General features: G+C 37.4%; 1 protein-coding gene across 2 annotated transcripts; it reads right to left on the reverse strand.

The window, feature by feature from the left end:
- Window positions 1-1,939: 1,939 nt before the first annotated feature.
- LOC113044137 (rho-related GTP-binding protein RhoN) lies at window positions 1,940-21,564 on the reverse strand. Of its 2 annotated transcripts, XM_026203786.1 has the most exons (6): window positions 21,112-21,564; window positions 20,226-20,313; window positions 8,211-8,320; window positions 3,586-3,720; window positions 2,176-2,493; window positions 1,941-2,133 (listed from the first exon to the last, which is right to left on the reverse strand). In XM_026203786.1, the coding sequence occupies exons 1-5, from the start codon at window positions 21,244-21,246 to the stop codon at window positions 2,224-2,226; spliced, it is 738 nt and encodes a 245-aa protein (XP_026059571.1). In that variant the 5' UTR covers window positions 21,247-21,564; the 3' UTR covers window positions 1,941-2,133; window positions 2,176-2,223. The 2 variants fall into 2 exon arrangements, with proteins under 2 accessions (XP_026059562.1, XP_026059571.1); XM_026203777.1 differs by having other exon boundaries at window positions 1,940-2,493.
- Window positions 21,565-23,538: the final 1,974 nt, after the last annotated feature.

Raw genomic sequence — 23,538 nt, forward strand, 5'->3', positions numbered from 1 at the left:
TTAAATCCTCATGTCATGTCTGTTTCGCTCAGCAAATGGGTAATTTCATATTCTAGAGTCAAAACAGTGTTAGGACTTTGAAAGGAAGAATGTGTCTTTGAATATTCAGAGTGAACATGATGACTAACTGTCACACACACACACACACACACACACACACAAACACACACTAATCCTCTTACACTCAGCCTGAGCTGTAGGGCTTGGCTGGTCATGACTGTTGCTAGCAGCCTCAGCTACCTGCTACTGTCAGGAGCTCATCATGCCATGTTTCTGTGTGTGTGTGTGTGTGTGTGTGTGTGTGTGTGTCTCTGAGGCATTAGATGGTGAGTGAACATGATTGTGTGCAATGTCCAATAATACGGAACATGTAAAATTAATCAAACATGACTAATTCTTTCACATCCGTCACTTGGGGCTGGATGCATGACCTGTGTGTGTGTGTGTGTGTGTGTGTGAATGCACAGGTGTTTGAACGTATTTCTCTGTTTGTTCAAATAGATGGACTTCTCCATAGAGCCTCCAGAAACCACGGCAACAGCATATCCTCATGCTAGACTGTGTTGTGATGTCACAAAGGGCTGTACACAGTTGCCTTGGCAATGACTGCATATTTCTGATATGAAGCCCAAGTGGTTTCTTCGTGCATCTAACTGGCTCCAAGAGAATTTGCATACAGAAATAACCACAGCTTGTTGTCTCCAGAACACTGTAATGCAGCACAAAGCCAGAATTCTTGAGTTGCTTCTCTTTGAGGTTGGATTATGGTTTTATTCCAAATTGGAATAGACATATAAAGCACAATATTCCCTATTCCCATGGCCTCTACAATATAAATTAGAGTGAAATACATTGAAACAAATGTAGAATTGTTCCTGCACACTTTTGTAAAGCCCACTGGGAACAATTGTTTACTTTTGATAAATTCTGCAGAATCAAACTTTCAATGGAAATCTATGGGGCAAGCAACACCAGTTCATATTTTTGGTAATGTACAAAGCACTTTTTTTAAAAGTCATATTAATTATTTTGTACTACATAGATTTTGTTCTTTTTTTTTTTTTCTAAAGTACAGTAAAAACAGTAATATTATGAAATATTATTATATCTTGGTGCTCAAAAACAGTTGTGCTTAATATTTTTGTCGAAAATGTGACACTTCTGTTCAGGATTCTTTGATCAATAGAAAGTGTAAACGAACAGCATTTATTTGAAATAGAAATCGTTTGTATAAATATAATATATGTACTGACTTTTTTTAATACTCTAGACTTTTGATTTGTAGTGTGTGTGTACATTTCTGTTGTGTCGAAATTAGAGCACAATTTTGCACTGAGAAGTGACACTAGATTTTTGAAACCGAGTGTGTTGTGTTTCTACGTTGCAGTGGTTTGCTCTAAAGTGTTTTTACAAACTGAATGACATTTTCTGTTGAAATCAACAGAGTTTAATGTGTCACTGAAGTAAATATTCCGCAAAATGTCCCAGTGTTTTTAAATCTGTACAGTAAAAGTCTTACAGGTTTTTAAACAATGAACAATGTGATTAAACAATGAAGGAATTTAATTTTTGAGTGGACTTTTCTTGTATGTAACCTAGAAAACCCCAACGTCGCACAGTAATTACAGAAATTCTGGCTCACAAAGTAACTCTTTTCTTACACAGCATTTGCGTTGGTGTTTCACTATAGTGTGATGTGTGAATGAAGTCTTTGTAATGTCATGAAGCATGACTGATGGTGCTGTCACACATTTAAAGGAGCGAACAGCAGAAGTCACAGATGTCTTTGTTCTGCTAACGCTAATGCTAATCATGGCTAATGCTGGGGAAAGATTCTCAGAACTCCAGAATTCCAGGGATTTAGTTCCACACAAGTGAGCTTGCTACAGATCTTCGATTTCTGAAAAAGTGTGTCCAAAGAGAGACAATCATTGAAATTGTCCACAAATTCCAAACCTTTTTTTTATTATTCTTTTGCATCTGCTTTACACAGTTTGCGACACTTACGTCTGCGAAGCAATACCACAATGATAAAAAATAAAAGCAAACTTGAAGTTAATAAATAGAGCTCCTCTGTATAATGTATTCACACAGCTGTACAATCCCATATGGGCCATATATGGGACAATATGACTCTCCTATAAATACAGAGAATCTGTCTCTTTTTGTGCAGATCTCTTCATTCATGCACACACACACCACTGTGACTGTGTGTGCATTAGTCTACATGATTGTGCAGCTCTTGGCTCTGTCCTCCCTGAGGGCCGGGGTGGGTTCAAGGGGCGTGGCTTGTGAGCTGACTGGCAGTAGAGGCTGATTAGATATGCGCTTGAGAGCGTGGCGCGAGGAGCTTCTCTTGAGGCTCGGGATGGCCTCACGTCTGACGGACACCAGCGTGGCGATGTGAAAGACGTCTCGGACACTGTTCACGCACATTCGGGACGAACATTCCACGTACGCCACTGCGCCCAGCTCGCGTGCTCGTGAGCTCCCCTGATAGACGGAAAGAAACAAGTCAGCTTAATTGTACCGTGTCAGAAACATCCAAGTGAATTTACATTATCTTTTCTCAATTTGCTTGTCACTCCTCTCTCTCACGCTCTTTAATGGAAACCCTTTTTTGGTGTTCGTATGAATTACAGCAAAAGCTGAACCAAATGTCAAAGCAAAAATAAACATGCCACTCAACCGTTTTTTCATCCCCTCCCTTCTCGCACTTTTTGTTCACGTCAGCTAATTTTTTTTTTTTCTCATATACTTTCCACAAATAGGGTGCATAAATAAGACCTGAAGCTCTTCTAAAATGTCATTTATTTCTCCAACAAAAGGTCAGTGAAAGTACATGAACATGTCTAATAGGCCTCACAACAAAAACATACACTTTGTGCCTCTGATCCTTTTAAACTGAAAGCTGTGGGACACAGAAATGCACCATTTTCATGTGAAGTGCCATATTTAATTCTCAGTACAGGGTAGAAATACAGAGAGAACTAGGTGTTTTATAATGAAATGTTGTTACAGCAAGTTGACCAGCTCAGAGCATTGATGTAATAAAGGAAACATTTTCTACTTCTTTCTCTGGACTTCAGTTTCTGTGTGTAATTATAGAGCTTTCATTTAGTGTCTCTGCGTGCTTAAGAAACAGTTTCAAACGCAACATGGGCATGGATGACATGACATTTCAAGCTGTGACATCAGTCAACTGCAGAGTGTGATACTATACTTCCATCTAAAAGTATTTGAAACAATATGTTCATGTAGTCACTGAGGAAGGCGGGGCTTAACCTTAAAACGGATTTGTTTTTTTTAATGGGACTTTTTTATTCACAGACATGCTCTTCAATACATTTTACAGTTCGCACACATCTTTTTTTGATATTGAATTGACAGTCTACAAGGTATATTTGTTCTGTTAACTTGCTAGCAGACTTCCAGACTGTGTAAAGGCATGTTTGTGTAGTACCATGCATCTTTGTTCTTATGTTTGTGCAGCATCAGTTGAATAAACACTAATGTCCTAAAACAATCTCTCTTTTCTCATCATGTTCTTGTCCTCTGTGTGTGTGTGAGTGTGTGTACGCTCACCTGTTCATGAGTGACAGGTATGAGTCTCTGTTTGGACAGTTCCAGTAAGGTGCTGACATCTGTTCTCATATCCATCTTACATCCAACCACCACCAACTTTGCATTAGGACAATACTCTTGAGCCTCCACCTGCCACTGAGAGAGGGATAGAAAGAATCTTTAGATAAAAGCATCTATCCATCTACTGACCGACCCATCTACTTACCTACGTACTGATCTACACTACTGTTCAGAAGTTTGTGCTCACATTTATTTATTATTTTTAGAGTTGGGTCCGAGTCCACCTTTGTCGAGTACGAGTCAAGACCAAGTCCACAAACATCGAGTCCAAGTCCGAGTCCGAGTCCAAAAGGGGCCGAGTTGGACTCAAGTCCGAGTTCTTAAAGGCCGAGTCCGAGTCGAGTCCGCCCGAGTCCAGAAATTAATTAAATTAAAAAAGATTATAAATTGGTATTGTAAATTTTTACATTCTATTAATATTTTAACCTTTCAACCCATTAAACCAATGGCAATATAAAAATGTAATAAAAAAAATACCACTGCTACATCTAGTCATTGCCATTGAACATTTTTATTTTATGTCAACAGAACTAGTTTCCTATCGTAAAAGGTTTCAAAGGTTTTATTGTATTACAAGTGCATGAAAATACAAATGAACCTATTTTATTATTGTATCACACTATATTGTCCTCCAGTTAAAGATGACATTTCAGTTATTTAATGCCTCTCCCCCACATTTGACAGAGGTAAAGTGCAGCCAATGAGGAGATCCTTAATGATGACATTATGAATTTCTTGTTGTCTTGGAGAACTTGCATCATAAAGTAGCACTGCTTGTTTGGTCAGTTCTGGTCTTGCAAATCCTGCAATGCTGAGCTGTGCAGCATCTGTTGGTTGCTGCTGCTGTCTTTGGTAGTCGGTTGCATCGGTTTAAGGATCACCAGTACACTGAACCTAAAACCGTTTCTTTCGGAGGCATCCGATTTGAGAACCGATGAACTGATGATACTGCGCATGCGTGAAATTTTTCAAGTATTTTGGTAAACATCGGAAAGTGTGATAAAACTTTAATAGTTTAATAAAAAATAAAAATATATATTTTTTAATAAAAAATAATATATATATATATATATATATATATATATATATATATATATATATATATATATATATATATATATACGGTTTTTTTTTTAAGATAGGGGCTACATGTTTCTAATCTGTATATTGTAGATTATGTATGGGCCAAAGGGGTTTTCAGGGAAGCTGGACAATAATTAAGACTCTAAAGACTCCATGTTTAATATGAATAAGGGATGATTAATGAAATATCTGTACTGTATTTATAGTTAATGATGACAGATTCACAAACTGAGTTTGTAGTAAACAGAAAATGAACACGAGTAGAGCAGCTGATGATACTGAACTGCAGCACGTGCCGGTGTCCTGACATTTTATCCTACCCTGTCAGATTTTCCTACCCGGGTTTTGAGCGATTCTCGTTCTCGAGTCAAGAACCGGTTGTATCAGTTTTCAGATCATCAGTACACTGAACCGAAAACCGTTTCTTTCGGACGCGTCCGAATCGAGAACCGAGGAGCTGATGATACTGTGCATTCGTGATTCAGCATAAAGCCGAATGACTCACAGCGCGTCTGAACCGAACTGATTCTTTTGGTGATTGATTCTGAACTGATTCTGTGCTAATGTTATGAGTGCAGGTAAACCGAGGGCTTGAATGAAGGGCAATCTGACGAAACGTAAGTTAATTTAATAACAAATACATCGCAATGGATTATGTATCCGGTGAACTGTTTTTTTTTTCCAACCGGTTTATTGAATCAAACCGTCCGAAAGAACCGGTTCGCGGAAAAGAGTCGAACTTCCCATAACTAATCCACACTGATATCCAGTGAGTGGTGCGTGTGTTTCGTCTGCAAGCATGAGACTTCTGCCTGCTGATGTTGTGCAGTAAAATGACAGAAGGGGAGACATTAATTAATTTATAATTTCAATTTTATGCTGGTTTTATTGTTACACATGACGTGGACTCGACTGTACTCGGAATATTTTCCGAGTCCAAAATGTTCAAGTCCGTGTCAAGTCCGAGTACAAATTCACCCGAGTGCGTGACAAGTCCGAGTTCATTCAAAATTGGACTCGAGTCCGGACTCGAGTCCGAGTCCAAGTTCGAGTACCCCAACTCTAATTATTTTTATTAATACTTGTATTCGGCAGGGACACACAAAATTGACCAAACTGATTTACATTGTTACAAATAAGTTTCTATTTCAAATAAATTCTTCCTAATCAAAGAATCCTCACAAAAATATGAAGCAGCATAACTGTTTTCAAAATGAATAATGATAATTGTTTCTTGAGCAGCAAATCAGCATATTAGAATGATTTCTGAAGGATCATGTGACACTGAAGACTGGAGTAATGATGCTGATAATTCAGCTTTGCATCACAGGGATAAATTACACTTCAATATCAATTCAAATAGAAAACTACAATTTTACAATTATAATAATATTTTAACTGTTTTAACTACCTTTCTTTCTTACACAGCTATTAACAGCTTTAGGAGTAACATTTTAAATATTTGATTTCATTTTATGGCCAGTACTTGCAATAGCTGTTTCCGCTGTGATACAGTGAGTCTGTGGTACATTACTTCAGCTAGTTTATATGCACATAATGAGTGCATAATGTAGTTGTGCATACATACCAGAGAGTTAGGGAAGCAATCTGACTACTTTCACATTGATTACTTTCACAATCAAATCACAGAATATTTACACCAGTTTTTAACTAATTAAACCACAGCATGGTAAACAACATTGGTTTTAAATATACTTTTACATCAATGTAGCTTAAAATGATCCCAACAAGACCCGTTTCAGGAACATTCCTGCTAATGCAGAACCATCTAAATCCAGTTATACAGACAGCTTGTGTGTGTCAGCATGCATGGTGTATTTGTGTGTGTGTGTGTGTTGTTCACCAACCCCTGCAAAGGTTCAGCTATCTCAGCTATGGAACCATTCCACAAGTTCTGAATGTGTTCAACCATCCATCAAACAATGCTGTGATCTTTAACCTTAAATGCCACTGTTAACTGGCCAATCGGAGGTCACTGCCTGCCTCTCAACATTCCACAACAGCCTTTAGCTCCGCCTCTGTGGCCTCAGAGGTGAGATGCTGAGGTCTCTGGTGTAAAGACATTCAGTGTGTCTGCTGTGACAGGGTTAGAAGAACAACAGTGATGGTTTAGAGAATGAAAGGCTTTTGGAGAAATGTTGGGATAATTACAAATACAATCACTCTTTTCTAATTAAAAAAAGTTGTATTGTTCAAATATATAGGTTTTTTTTTTTTTTTACTTTTGACTGTTTTTGACTTTTCCATGTTTTTGAAAAAAAGTCTCTTACGCTCACAAAGTCTACATTTATGTGATCAAAAATACAATATGAACAGTAATACCTTTAAATGTTATTACTATTCAAAATAACAGAACCAGAAAATATATTTTATTTTTAGATATTTTAAAATGCAATTTATGCAAAGCTAAATTTTCAGCATCTTTACTCCAGTGTGCAGTGTCACATTTCTTATCAATCTTCCCCATAAAATACCCCCCCCAAAATGTTTCTAACAATATACTTCTGCCTCATCATTTGACCAAAATCTACCTTGTATCGCAGTCGGAAGTTATTGCCAAATACTCAATGGTGACTGATAGTGACTGTTTTTCCATTTTCATGCGTAGCTTGAAGCTAATTGTAGCTATTATTTGTAGCTACATTGTCGACAGTATTTTATCAAAAGAAATCACAGAAGGTAATAAGATTTTTAATTGTAGTAACATGATTTATATTGATAATATAATAGCAAGCTGTTTTACGGATGGTAACTGTAATATTATTATTGAAATCTTATTACTAATTAGTTACACTACAGAAAAAAAGTAATATTATTACTATAACTAGTTCCTGACTGCGATACCTGTACATGTTTTCATGATTCTTTAGTGAATAGAAAGTTCAAAACAACAGCATTCATTTAAAATGGAAATAAAATTGTCAAAACAAAATCACTGTCATTTTTTTTCCTCTCAGTTTAATGCATCCTTTTTCAATAAAAGCATTCATTTTTTGAAAGATAAAACAAAACAAAACAAAAAAACTTGCAGACCTCAAACTTCTAAATGGCAGTGTATACACGCAATGTGTCATATTATTGCCCACTCTTTTCATCTGAATATCTTTTTCTCACCCAACATATAATAAAAAAAATACTTAGAATGGAAAAACACATTCAGCGCTAGGCTCACACCCTCATCACCACATAATTGTTGGCATCTGTGTTTAGGTAAAGCTTGTGTTTTTGTGTAAATCCACAATGCCGTCATACTCCCCCACTGCTAAACACCCACAAACAAAAACTTCTCTTAGTGGACAATTACATTGTGTTTCACAGCGAGAGACTAATGCTGCAAGTATGTGTGTGTTTACAACTACAGCTTATAATGTCATTCCAAAACGCACTCAGCAAGTTTATACTGATATTTTTCTTTTTTAGGACAAGAGAAGAGAAATAAGGAAATAAGAGGAAGTTCTGACCTTCTTAGGGATGCTGTCCAGTGTCTCCGGTCTGCTGATATCAAAACAGATGAGCACAGCATCACAGTCTGGATACGCCAGGGGCCGCACATTATCATAGTACGAGGACCCTGCAGAACACAAGCCAGGATGAAAACACTTCATTACGATAAAGGTGATGTTCAAATCAAAGAGGAAACACTGCTAATGGCATTTGCAAATGCTGGGGCATGTACAAATGATGTCATACAGCAGGGCAGAAGATATAAAAGACTGATCTTTCTACAGTGGTGAGTGCCGGAAGGAGAGGTCAGTTTAATTCCAGCATAGTCAATTATTTCTATTTGGCTGTGCTCAGAATAAGATTTTCAACATTAGTCTCCATACTATTTCTGCAGAATAATGTATTCTGTATACTGTGCACATTATATGAATTTTCTAAGCCACCGTTGTCCCAGGGCTCAGTCGAGTCAAGTCAAGTCGCCATGATAGTGTTTTCATGACAGTCAAAACATTTTAGACAAATCCAAATTCTGACAATAATATCATAACTCATAGCTCAGGTCAGTGTTCATGGTTTACCCGCTGTTTCCCACAATGCATTGTGCCCAACCTCCTACTTCCATTTCCAGTGTATTGAATGAACCAAAAGTTATATAGCAGAGATATCTTAAAAAACTAAACAAAACAAACAAACAAACAAAACAAAAATTATAACTGCAAAATAAATGGTTCTGTTTCCAAGATAAAAGTTGGACATTATTAATGCAATGTGATGAGGTTATCACCAGTGATATTTTAGTATCATTGAGATATTATTATTATTATTTTGAATTAGTTTTTATGTTAAGATTTTCCCTCATAATTTTAGTTACAGTTTTAGTAATTGTATTGTGATTTGCCATTTCTGTTAGTTTCTTTTTCTTAAACTAAACTATATATATATATATATATATATATATATATATATATATATATATATATATATATATATAGTTTAGTTTGAGTTCATTTAGTACATTAAGTCAACTATATGAAACAGAGAAATATTTTCTTGGCAACTAGCTAAAATAAAACAGGTTTTTGTATTCTATTTTTATTTTATTTTAGTTAACCTATATTTGTATCATGTTTTATCAATCTAGCATCCTCCTATTTATTTCAGGTAGCCAGAATTATGTTATTGTTGTCACGTGACCTCAACAAATTACATTTAAACTGACCAGTTATAATTACAGAAAACAATAACTATTATTAATTCGATTTTGTGTAATAGTGACTAATTTGTTTAGCAGTGTGATCAAAAGTAAATAAGCATAAAATAAAATAAAATAAATCAGTTATATTGCTTCCAGTTCATTTGTGATGGATAAAGTAGAGCTCATGGGATCGTGGGACACATTCAGAAAATGCACATAATGCTCAGTACTTTGAATGGGCTTGTGAACTGCCTCTGTCTTTCCTGACAGAGAAACCATCTCTCACTCTGCTGTCCTTCCCTCGAGTGAGGACACTGATCCAGACATAGACAGAGAGAGGGACAATGAGTGTTTGAAGCGCTGATCAAAGCGATCAGTTATTATGGGCTGGCCTCAGGAGCCACCCTGAGCCGCATGTCCCACAGTTCCCTCCGGCAGGTCTGTCAACCACAGGGAAAGATGGTCCAATCAAATTTCCTAGATGAGAGTGCAAATAAGGATAAGAAGAAACTAATAAAAGTGTTCAGAGAGACACACTGGAATGACAAACAGGTGATTTCTGTCGTCATATTCAAGTCATTGTTATTTGTCGCAAGGTTGAGTGTGCTAGTCCACACGGACACAGAAGATTTTGTTTTTTTGTTCTCCCTATAAACAGCTTCTAAAATAAACTTGTTTACTTAGCTATTTAAATGAGAATATTCAATATACTTCTATTGTCTATTTTTATATAAACCCATTAATAATCCCCCAAACCCTACTCGAAGTAATATTTTTGCATTACACACACACACACACACACACACACTCACTGGCCACTTTATTAGGTACACCTTGCTAGTACCAGGTTGGACCCCCTTTTGCCTCCAGAACTGCCTTTATTCTTTGTGGCATAGATTCAACAAGGTGTTGGAAACATTCCTCAGAGATTTTGGTCCATAATGACATAATAGCATCACACAGTTGCTGCAGATTTGTCGGCTGCACATCCATGATGCGAATCTCCTGTTTCACCACATCCCAAAGATGCTCTATTGGATTGAGATCTGGAGACTGTGGAGGCCATGTGCGTAAAGTGAACTTTTTACTTCTTACAGTTTATAAATGCATGAATTTCTGTCATGAAAGTTATTTTCCATTCACTGAATGTAGTAACAAAGGTAATAAAGAGTTGGTTATTATTATTATTAAATCTCTTTTAGGCTCAGACTGTATAGGGTAAAGCTTATGGGTCTGTCACGTGTTGAATGAATGACTCGAAAAACCTGAATACTCAATAGATGAACTAATCCATTCTCTTTCCGGCCAGACTGCATCGACTGAAACAGGTGATTTTGACTAATTCCAGTACAGAGCCTATAGAATTTTGCACATGCGCGACTCAACGAATCACTCCCGAGACGACTTGTTCTTCCCGAGTCACATTAAAGTCAAAATGAACCAATCGTTCAAGAACGACCCATCACTAGTACACTGTAGTCATAAAGGGATGGACATGGTCAGCAGCAATACTCAGGTAGGCTGTGCAGGGTACAGGGCTTACAACTGGTAGTAAGCGGCCCAAAGTGTACCAAGAATATATCCCCCACACCATTACACCACCAGCACCAGCCTGAAACATTGAGACAAGTCAGGATTGATTCATGCTTTCATGTTCAAATTCTGACCCTACCATCTGAATGTCGCGGCACAAATCGAGACTCATCAGACCAGGCAACATTTTTTCAATCTTCTGTTGTCTATTTTGGTGACCCTGTGTGAACTGTAGCCTCAGTTTCCTGTTCTTAGCTGACAGGAGCAGCTCCTGGTGTGATCTTCTGCTGCTGTAGCCCATCTGCTTCAGGGTTCGACGTGTTGTGAGTTCAGAGATGGTATTCTGCATACCTTGGTTGTAATGAGTGGTTATTTGAGTTATTGTTGCCTTTCTATCATCTCTAACCAGTCTGATATCAACCTCTGATATCAACAAGGCATTTTCGTCCAAACAACTGCCGCTCACTAGATATTTTCTCTTTTTCGGACCATTCTTTGTAAACCCCAGAGATAGTTGTGTGTGAAAATCCCTGTAGATCAGCAGTTTTTAAAATACTCAGACCAGCCTGTCTGGCACCAACAACCATTCCACGTTCAAAGTCACTTGAATCCGCTTTCTTCCCCATTCTGATGATCGGTTTGAACTTCAGCAAGTCGTCTTCACCACATCTAGATGTCTAAATGCATTGAGTTGCTGCCATGTGATTGGCTGATTAGCAATTTGTGTTACCAAGCAATTGAACAGGTGTATCTAATAAAGTGGCTGTTGAGTGTATGTATATATATATATATATATATATATATATATATATATATATATATATATATATACATACATACATACATTTATCATTTATTTTATGTATGAATTATTTTCCTTTCATTCCTTACATATACAGTGGGTTTAGAAAAGAATCATCCCCCCCTTTAAAATGATCATATTTTGTTGCTTTGAATCCTGAAATGAAGACGAACAGATTTTGTTTTATCCTGCTGTATTTACTCAATGAAACTTAAAACATCCAAGTTCAAGATACAACACCAATGTCACAAAAAACAACAACAACTAACCCCCCCCAAAAAACTAAATCAATGAGTTGGAAAAAGGATCCCCTTTGTGTCAGTATTTTTTTGAACCACCTTTTGCTTTAATAACATCCTGTAGTCTTTGCATGTAGGGCCCTATTTTAACGATATATAAGAGCATTTTAGATTCATGTAGTCTACACAATAATAATCTATTACATTTTAATCTTTTGTTGTTTTATATTGAAAAATGACCATGAGCGCACAAATGAGCATAAATGCATTTGCTATTTAAACAACGCGACGCAGGATGGGAAAATGAGACCTGCGTCGGGTTGAAACTAGCAAAAACACTTGCACCAGGTGTATGATAGGCCCTCTAGACTTTGCAATATTTGCCCACTATTCTTTGCAGGACTGCTCAAGCTCAGGTGAATTTGATGGTGAGCGCTTGTGGACTGCAGTCTTCAAGTCGTTGCACATATTTTCAGTGGGGTTTAAGTCTGAACTCTGACTGGGCCATGCAAGGACATTCACCTTTTACTCCTTCAACCTCTGTGTGCTCAGTTCTGCTGTGTGCTTTGGGTCATTGTCATGTTGGAAGGTGAAACTTTTTCCCATTGACATCTTTCTGGCAGGGGGGAGAAGGTTTTCTACAAGAATTAGACGGTATTTTGCCCCATTTATTTGTTTCTTCAATCCTGACAAGTGCTCCAGTCCCTGCTGCAGAGAAACCCCCAGAACAGGATCCTACCACCTCCATGCTTTACTGGAGGAACGCTGTTATCTGGACTGTGAGCTGGATTAGATTTCTGTCAGACATTTTGTTTGCTGTTGAGGACAAATAATAAAATTTTAGTCTCATCTGCCTCAGAATCTTCAAGATGTGTTTTGTCAAAGCTCAGTAAAGACTGCATGAGGCCTTTCTTGAGGCGTGGCTTTTTTTTTTTTTTTAACCCTCCCATACAAATCACATTTGTGCAGAATCTGTGATATTGTTGTCACTTGCACACAGTCACACTCTTTGTCATAAATTCCTGCAGCTGCTTCAGAGTTGCAGTAGGTCTTTTGGTCGCATCTCTGAGCAGTTTCCTCTTGGCTCTTTCATTCTGTATGGACTGACGTCCTGATCCAGGGAGGGTCTGTGTCATACCAAATACCTCCCACTTCTTAATAATAGACTTCACTGTGCTTCTAGGCATTGATAAAGCCGTTAAAACATTTTTTTGCGTCTATCTCCTGACTTGTGACTCTCCACAGCTTTATCCCGGAGATCTTCTGACAGTTCCTTGCCACACATAATTTTCTTCAGTTGCACTACCAAGGACTGAAATGCTCCAGGAAAGCTCTTTTTATGCTGAGCTGATCCAACTGACCACAGCTGATCACAGCTGAAAGTCAAATGGCTTTTTATGCGCCACTGAGAAGGTGGTTAGCTTCACCTGATTGAGTTTACACAAGTCATTTTAGGAGAGGGCGATCCTTTTTCCAACTCAGTGATTCTGTTTTTTTTTTTTCAATTATTATTAATTTACGCATTTGAGGGGGGGGGGGGGGGTCTCTTTAACAACAACAGAGTAATAATAATAACAACAACAAATGGCCAAATAATATTTATCAAATTTCATGAAATGTATGTGATCATTTAGTTGTCCCCAAAGTATAGTTTAATTAACCCCCCCCCCTCGCCACACACACACACACACACATCACACACACACAGAAACAGTGTTTATTGTACAGCTGCTCCGTATCTCAGCCTCTTTGCATTTGTATGTGTGTGGGCTAATTTCTTAACACTCATGTTGTCTTTTTTTATCTGTTTTTCTATTTTATAATTTGAAGTCTTTATAATTTATATAATTTATGATCACTCTCCTCCGCCAAACCAAAAACATTCACGTATTCATGGTAAAAAAAAAACATTAATTTCCTGTCTTGTTTGCAGTGGTTATTTCTGTCTCCACAGAAATCTCGGCCGGTTGTTTTCTTTTTGTTTTATTTTTGAGACATTATTACTATGAGTATGTCTGTAGTGCTAGACATAATTTGTGTCTTGTTAAGAACAGCGTGTCCATATGAAACGCTGACCTGAATGTTTGCCAGTAAACATTCTCCTCTTCCAGTCCCTAGATTCACCTCTCGCCAGCTGTGCTGATGCGTGTGTGTGTGTGTGTGTGTGCATGAAGCAGAACTCTATGGAATGTAATTGTTGAAGATGTAGCCCTGAGCACAAGAGTGTCAGTTAGCTCAGTAGCAGCACACATATGCTCACACAGACATCGACAGACACCTCATTAAGAAGCATCAGAGACACAGCGTGATTACCTGTGTGAATGTGTGTTTATGTTTGCATTTTGGAAGCTCTAAACAGGCCTAAGGGTAATGCATGAAAAGGTTAAACTGAAAAGAAGGATGTTATGCCAGCAGAAACAATGCCTGATGAAGGTTGTATGACTGAAATGTTGCATTAACATTTAATTTCCAGTGTGCAGGATTTATCACTGATGACTGACACAGTGGTAACCATAGCAGCATTTTGCCGTCTTGTGCATTTGGTATTTGCTATTTTGACCTATAAGCAAAATTACAGCGACCAAAGACTCATTGGGCCCTATCTTGCACCCAGCGCAATTGACTTTGTACACCGACGCATGTGTCATTCCTATTTTGCACCTGCGCAAAGCGCGTTTTTCCCTCCACAGAAGCACGTCGCTAAACTAGTGAATGAACTTGCGCTCCCTGGGCGGTTCAGCGCAAAAAAGGAGGCGTGTTCCGGCGCAAACAATCCCTGGTGCTATTTTGCTGTACCATTAAACAATTGCGCCACTGACCAGAAAAAAACTAGTCTAAAGTCAGTGGCGCGTTGCGCGTTGTTCATTATGCTATTTTAAGGGCGCATGCTTGACCATAATGTATAGCGTGCACAACGCGCATACACTTTGTTCATGTAATCTACACAGATGCAACAGTTATTTTTGGAAATCATAAATTGTTACACTTAAAAAAAAATATTAACACATGAGATGACGGAAATCATTGTGGTGTGCCACGAAGATGTGAAAAAATAGGCATAAATCTAGCTTACAAATTATTCAGGCTAATTGTAGTAATTAAGGATCAGACCTGTTTGAGGTCATATATGTATATAAGGACATCTGACAAATTGATTTGTCCGTCAAGAACCAGGAAAAAAAAAATCGATGAAACAATTGTGGCTATTTCCTCCCACGCCTGTTTAACCGACGCTATTTTGGGTGGGTTTCTCCCATCCCCATACAACACAACTTCTCTGTCTTTCATTGCTCTTACAAGAACAACAGTCTCCTCGGCTGTGAACCGCTCCTGGCGTGCGCCTGGTAAATACGCCATAATAATAGCAATCCATAATGGAACTTGCGCACCTGCTTTTAAAGGGAATGTTGGATGACGCTCTGATTGGTTTATTTCACGTTACGCCCAAACCACACCTATGAATAATGAAGCTACTTCAGACCAACCCATTTTAGATTTGCGCCGGGCGCAAGAGCCATTTATCCCGCCGGGAAAATAGCAACAGCGCCGAGACCCGCCCACAAACTTACTTGCGCTTCGCGCTTTGACACTTGCGTTTCAGATCGTTAAAATAGGGCCCATTATGTTTGATGACTGACAGTGCATTGTGTACATGGCCTATTTTTGTTTGACTATTTTAGCAGAATTCAAGTGATCTAAATTCCTAAATTTAGGAAAGTACCTAAAGGGATAGTTCATCAAAATTTTCATCATTTACTGACTTTCATGTCATTGCAAACCCATATGACCTGTTTGATATTTTGAAGAATGTTTGACCCGTTTTTGCATTTACAATGAAAGTGCACTGTGTGGACATTTTGATAATATATCTTCCACTTTAGACACATTCTGATATATATAAGTAACTTTGCAACTACATGTCAACTAATTAATTAGAGTATTAGTAGACTGTTAGGTTAGGGTTAGTAGAATAAGTTGACGTACTACTTAATTATAGTCAGTAAAATGTCTGTTGGGGGACCATCAAAATAAAGCTGTCTAGCAGATTTTAAGCAGACAATCTACTAATGCTCTAATGACTGGGAAGATGACATGTACTTGCAAAATTACTTATAGTTAGAATGTCAGAAAGTGGACTGTCAAAAAAAGTGTTTGACGACATTAAAAAAAATTGTTATCAGCTCTGGAATGACATGAGTAAATTATCATTTTAAATTTCCCATTAAACTCTATCAACAACATATACAGCATGCTGTCGATTACCATTCTCATCTCAGCTCTCAGTATCTCAAAACAAATAAAAACTGCCTTGACAGATATGCGAATAATAGAATGGAAGTTGTATGTTTACAGTCCTAGACTTCTTTGTAAGTTGATGTCTGTCAGCATGTAGTTTGTTTGGTTATATAAACTGAGGGGATGGTTCAAAATGACTGAAAATACTGAGGCAAAAGCTGAAGAAAGCATACACAGCATATAACAGAAAAACAAATCACACGCAGTTAAACAAAGGGAGCCTCTCATTACCATTCAACGTTCTCATTACTCATTTCTCATTAGTCATCAAATCATTAGTTGCCCTAGTTCTCCAGATGGCCGGGCCAAAACACTCATCCAGCTCTCGATTTTACAACTGCAAATTCACTTTTCACACACATTCATCCCTAACAAATCAAGTGACAAATTCAGATGTATTCACATAGTTACATCATTTTGGAACACTTAAAGTGAATCACTTTCATATCAAAATATTTTTATCCTACACTCCCACAAAAATGGTACCTGTGCGGGACCCTTATTTAGCCCTAAAAAGATGCATATTAGTTTCTAAATGTACCAAATCCACTATTTTATAAACAAAACTGTTTTTGTGTCACAGGATGTTATTTTAATTTTTGTAGGTGAGAATATTGTTGTTTAGACTTAAAATATGTGGTTTGTTAATAACGATTATTTGCTTAGACATTTTTGGAGATGTGAACTCCAGGGCTAAAGCAGCTGTTCAAGCGCTTCTGAAGCCGCTGACAGCAGCCTCAGCTCGGTCAGATCTGCAGCTAGCTCTGGTGTCTCTATAGTGCTTAAACATGAGATATAATTTGTTTTGGGTAACTCTAACAGGCATTCTTTGGTCTCATTGATCTATTATTTGTTCCAGAGTAAATAGTTTTGGCTGAGGGCACAGCCTCATAACTTTATATTTTATGTAACTTTAGGCTATATTAGAGCGCTGCCCCTTATACTGAATTGCTTAGCAACTTTTATGATGGCTGTTACTGTTCATTAAATATTATTATTCCATTAATAATATTTTATGTAAATAAAATGGTAGTATTTAAAATAGTATTACTATACTATTTAGTATTGGGAAATGGTGTTTGTGGTGATTTAAGTTACACTGCCACCATTAGATGCCACCAAAACATGAGCAAAATATGATCGTGTTTTGGCGCAGCTTGTCAGACACCATCTTTATTTAGCTTAATCGTCAAGGAATGGAATTTTTTCTTCTTCTTCTTTAATATTTTATTGCGGTTGGCAAACCAGCTTTAGGTACATATACCACCACCTGCTAGGATGGAGAGTGAAATTAAGGGAAAACTTAAGGAAAGAAAGAAAAAAAACATAATTATTTAAATCCTTTTCATTAACTCTGTATCTTTGAGATACTTAAATGGTATGTGAAACAAATTTATAGTTGCATCTTTATTTAACAATTTCTGAAGTGAGTTCTGATTAATTCCTATATGAAGTGCTTCTGTAAATTGTAATCTTTCGTTATCATATCCTTTTCATGATATCAAAATAACTGTTTCAGAAAGATCATATTTAACATAAAGACCAGACTCATGTTTTCCTATTATATATAATGATTGATTAAGTGCTCTCATTTCCAACTATTTTCATTTTTATTTTATATAAATGTAGTCCTATATTCTCACCATCCCATTTACTTTGCCACATATCTTTTAATGCTTTTTGTTAATTAACCCTTTTATCTCTAATTTACTCACGGCCTGCATGTGAGGCATCTTCTTCTTGCTTTATGGTGGATCGCAGATATAAGTGCATAACCACCACCTATCTCATAAATGGACCATTGACACTCTATCTACAAAGTCAATTAGGAGTGTCAAAGTTCATGCATTGCAGTGCATCAGAGGAAAAAAATTATATAAATACTATTCAGTTTTTTGCACAGACCGATCGTTTTTATGTCTATCTACACATCAATGTATTGCCATGAGTGACAGGGTTTAATTTGGTTTGTTTGTGTATGTTTTTTGTTTTTTTTTATTGTATGTTTTAACCGTGATTCCCATCCACTTGCATTATATGACTAACAGACTGCAACGGTTTGTTTTAAAAATCTCTGTTTGTGTTCTACTAAAGAAACAAAGTCAATCCCACATCGTGGATGCCTTAGGAGTAAGCAGAGAAACATCACATTTTCATTTTTGGGTGAACTATCTCTTTTATGTGAAGAGACAACAATAAGCAGTTGCTAATTAGGAAACAAATCAACAACACATACTAACATTTGTCAAGAAAAAGATTTTGTAGAGGATTCTATGTCTGGCTCGTTCATCACGCTGGATTTGAAAGATCAAGTCAAGTTCATTGCATTGTGGGATACAATATTTCATGCAGTGAGCTCTGTTGTATACTGCACATGTTCTCAAATGTAGAAGGTCATCTGGGTATTCCATTCCTGCAAAGATTTGCACAGTATACATACTACAGAAAGAGTAGTATGCCATGCATTTCCAAATATAGCCATTGTTTTTGAAATGCATTTGGTGGCACAAGTGATACAGAAGCACATTTAATGTATGGGGCCATACATTGGGAAAAGCTTCAATTTAGCACTTTTTTTTTAATTTCTGTTTGCCTTAAATTTTTCTGAAATTTTGAATTATTTTAGGTCACTTTGGTAAGATGTATCAGCCAATAAAACAGACGTAAATACATATACATATACTTTTGCACACAAAGCCGATGGGTGCCCTGCTGTTGTCAAGAGGGCTTACTGACAACATTTTTAAACCGTGATAGAGATCAAAACCGGCTGACACAGTCCACATTGAAACACTCTTGTGTCCCAGATTGTGGTATGAGAGCGCTTACAGTTAAGCAAAGATTTATTCTCGACAGGGTTACAGTCTGACCCAGCACAGCCCTACAGACCAATAACAACAGCAAGAGAGGAAAACATTCCCACAGGAACGTAAAAATGGAGATGACAAGAAAAGAAATTCCCATAAAGGACTTTTATAGCAGGGTGGGGAAACATGCAGAGGCCTAGAGCGGGGGATTTATGGGTCACACTTGCTGAGAAACCCCCTGAAGTGTGCGTCAGGATGAGTGTGTGTCAGCAATGATGTAGCTTAACACCAAGTGTGCTTAAATCCACACTGACAGTACTGTACAAACACTTACTCACAGCCCTGAACATATTACTGGAGTTCTGGCTTACCACACAAAGCCATTTATATTATAGATCTCACCCACAGATAGAGTCCAGGACTCAATAGCAATATTATATTGCTCAATAGCAATATAACAGGATCATATCCTACTCCGTATACAAAAACCCTGCATTGTCTATTGTGTATTGTTAAATCAAAGCAGCAAAAGTTCTGCTTCCTGACACTTTGTAGTTCAGATGTCACATTTTTTTTGAAAATGACCAAAGACAAAAAAAGCCATGTTCAGTCGTTCCCATACAAGTTCACAAGGGGTCAGCCAAGCCATGGGAGCGGTTATAAGCCAGGAGGGACAGGAATGAACCATGTCCAGGCAAAGAAGAGACAGGCACCAGGATTTGTTACAGTACAGCTTTTGCTATTGCTATCTGTTTTTCCATGCAAAGATTTCTTAATGCTCGAGTCACAGTACATCACTGGCTATGTTTGGACTGGAATACTAGTATACTACCTTTAGCAGACTGCCTAAGTTCATATGGATCTTATATATATATATATATATATATTTAGAGAGAGAGAATGAGTACATTGTCATTATAGTTGACTGCATTACAAGCATGTTTATTTAACTGAGTGTCGTGTAATTATCATGCACATTTAATGTTTAAATCCAAATCTGTGTTTTGACTGTGTGAACTGATAAGGAGTCAACCAGATAAAACTTCAAATTGACATTACTTCTAGTTTATGTCAAGTGATACAGTATACAGTGCCCTGCTGTATACCCAGCATTTGGTAAAAATACGATTTTCCGATTTTGATGCCAAGCCAGATCTCACCTGATGTGTCCCACATGTTCAGCTCGATGCGGTGCTTGTCGATCTCAAAGCTCGCCGTGTAGTTCTCAAACACTGTGGGCACATAATTCTGCAAAAAGAAAAAAGAAAGAAAGAAAAATGCTGTTTAAATAATAAACCAATAAATAGTGATTTTTTCATTCAAATCATGGCGCAGCCTAGTTGCCACTCGTCAAACTCGATTTCTGTTATATTTCGCTGGTTATTATTATAAGTTATTTATTATTTTCTTTTCTTACTTCAGACAGTTGGGGAAAAAATCTCTTATTTGAGAACGAATTGTCTCTTGGCTAACTTAGAGTTGTCAGACAATTTCTTAAAAACATATTCGATGTCCACCTGGCTCTAACTTGTAAAATAATGATGATAATAATATATATATATATATATATATATATATATATATATATATATATATATATATATATATATATATATATTTTTTTTTTTTTTTTTTTCGTCAGTGATTAAAATGCAAATGTAAAAATAAAACGTGCGACGAACTCAATTCGCACCCTGGTTATTAGCGGTCTCACTTCTGCGTCTCGTGCAGTGAACGCCTCGGTGCCAAGTTAAAAACGAGCCTCTTGCTCATCTTTCTATCCACATGCACTCTACTGTGACCAGTCCGTTAATACACAAGCACGAGACATCATGCAGATGATTTAACTCATAACATATTATGAACTAAAAAATTAAATCACACTACATTTAATGCAACTTACAGTTCACTGGTTTGAAACAGTCATACTACTTTCACACATACTCTGACTTTTCTCATCGCTGCATTCGTCATATTTAATAACTTATTTTATTTATTATTATTTTATTTTTTTAGATAGAAAGAAAAGTATTAAGATCCGTTCACCTCTGGGAAGCTGTCCTTGGCGAACACATGCAGCAGCGCCGTTTTTCCACACTGAGTGTCCCCGACCACCACGATCTTGCAGCGGCTGCACTGTCCCTCCATCATCATCATCTTCACTATCAGCACGAGCACCATCCGCTGCCTGATGACGCTCTTCTATTGCGCTGAATGAATGATTCTCTGAGTGAACGGCGATGTGCCAGAGCGAGCGTGCGTCCACTCACACACCGGCGCGCGCCCCTCCCCTGTCCGCCAGTCAGTCTCCCGGTTCCCACGGTGACACCACGCGCTCTCGAGTGAGTCTCGCGTCATGAGCCGGGCGTGCGGGTCGTGCTGCTGCCTCTTGACTCACTTCTCTTGAGTTCTAATGACACGTTGCGGGGAGGTTGCCTTCCTGCTGTGCTCTGGGCATGGTGTAAATTAAGCGACCCCTCTGGCTCGTGAATGGAAATTGTTTTAACGATGCGATTTTACACATCACTTAGTCGCCCATCCAGGGTTCCCAAGGTCATTAAAAATATCAAGAAATTTGCATTAAATACACGCAATTGGAACATTAGTGCAATTTATCAATACCAGTCAAAAAGTCGCAATTTCTATACTATTTAAAATATTTAATTTGGAAAGAATTCCATTGCTCGTTGTGAGTGCGATCTCTGTTAATTATAAATTCGTATTTTGCATTAAAATTATATTTCTGTCTCTAAATATTAATGTGTTAGCTACAGAGTGTTGAGAAAGTTCAGGTTACAATTATAAACCAAAAATATGTCTGTAGCCTATATTAGCTAGATTCAATTCTAATATTAAAGAGTCAAATTCTGATTCTACCATCTGAATGTCTCAAAAGAAATGGAGACTCATCAGACCAGGCAACATTTTTCCAGTCTTCAACTGTCCGATTTTGTTGAGCTTGTGCAAATTGTAGCCTCTTTTTCCTATTTGTAGTGGAGATGAGTGGTACCCGGTGGGGTCTTCTGCTGTTGTAGCCCATCCGCCTCAAGGTTGTGTGTGTTTTGGCTTCACTAATGCTTTGCTGCATACCTCGATTGTAACGAGTGGTTATTTCAGTCAAAGTTGCTCTTCTATCAGCTTGAATCAGTCGATCCATTCTCCTCTGACCTCTAGCATCAACAAGGCATTTTCGTCCACAGGACTGCTGCATACTGGATGTTTTTCTCTTTTCACACCATTCTTTGTAAACCCTAGAAACGGTTGTGTGTGAAAATCCCAGTAACTGAGAAGATTGTGAAATACTCAGACCGGCCCGTCTGGCACCAACAATCATGCAACACTCAAAATTGCTTAAATCACCTTTCTTTCCCATTCTGACATTCAGTTTGGAGTTCAGGAGATTGTCTGGACCAGGACCACACCCCTAAATGCATTGAAGCAACTGCCATGTGATTGGTTGATTAGATAATTGCATTAATGAGAAATTGAACAGGTGTTCCTAATAATCCTTTAGGTGAGTGTGTGTGTGTATATATATATATATATATATATATATATATAGACACACAGATGGTTCTAAAGATCCTGAAACAGGACACACAGCAGCAGCAATATATATTCCAGGGTGTAATAGCAAAAAGCAAAACATCTAATCATCTATCAGTTTACACTAGAAATTATACATGCATATATATATATATATACACACACACACACACACACGCCTTAGATCTAATTAAAAATATTAAATATTAGATAAATATTGTATTATTTTACATATTTTCAACATCATGTTAAACAAGTTACTGGTTTAGCCTTAATTACACATTTATGTTTCTGCCAAACAAGTTTTCAGTGCAAGACTGTCTACAAGGCTGTTTTAATTTTAATTTTTTGCATTCATTGTAAATGTAATGCCGCCATCTGCTGTTGAATCTTGAATTTTTTTGAGTGGTGTGGACATCTACTCACTTTGTTTATTTGGTTATAGAATTAAATCAGATTGAAGAGGGGACATTGTTTATTGTTTATCGTTTACAAGAATGCAGTAATTATTTTGATTCGTTTTAATAGTCATTGTGAGTTCTCAGCTTCTTTATATGGGCTATATTGTGTTTTAAGCTAGATATGTGGTCTTAAGACAACTTTTAAAATGGTATTTAAAAAAAACAGATTATAGTAAAATTTTATTCAGTTTTGCCCAGGAACTGAAATCGTACTTCTACATTCTGCATTGCGTTCAGGCATTCAGTTCACGTCCTAAACCCAACCTTTACTGACAACCATCATCCGCAGACAGTTCTATTGAACAGCCACACCATCAAGCGCTGCCCGCCGTTACCAGCAGAGGGAGACAAACACCACGAGACAAGCACTTGTCACGTTAGAAAAGCATTTCATGTTGTTTTATTTAGCATTGGGTTGTTGTCACCGAAACATAAATATATTATTTTGTAGTCACAATATATTTTA

The sequence above is a fragment of the Carassius auratus genome, chromosome 3 (genome assembly GCF_003368295.1).
Source record: "Carassius auratus strain Wakin chromosome 3, ASM336829v1, whole genome shotgun sequence".
NCBI classification, from domain to species: domain Eukaryota; kingdom Metazoa; phylum Chordata; class Actinopteri; order Cypriniformes; family Cyprinidae; genus Carassius; species Carassius auratus.

Coding starts and splice junctions, on each gene's coding strand:
- LOC113044137 (XM_026203777.1), bottom strand. CDS start 21,246: ATGGTGCTCGTGCTGATAGTGAAGATGATGATGATGGAGGGACAGTGC. Junction 8,321..20,225: donor GAACATGTGGGACACATCAG/GTGAGATCTGGC, acceptor TGTGTTCTGCAG/GGTCCTCGTACTATGATAAT. Junction 2,494..3,585: donor TACCTGTCACTCATGAACAG/GTGAGCGTACAC, acceptor TCCGTCTATCAG/GGGAGCTCACGAGCACGCGA.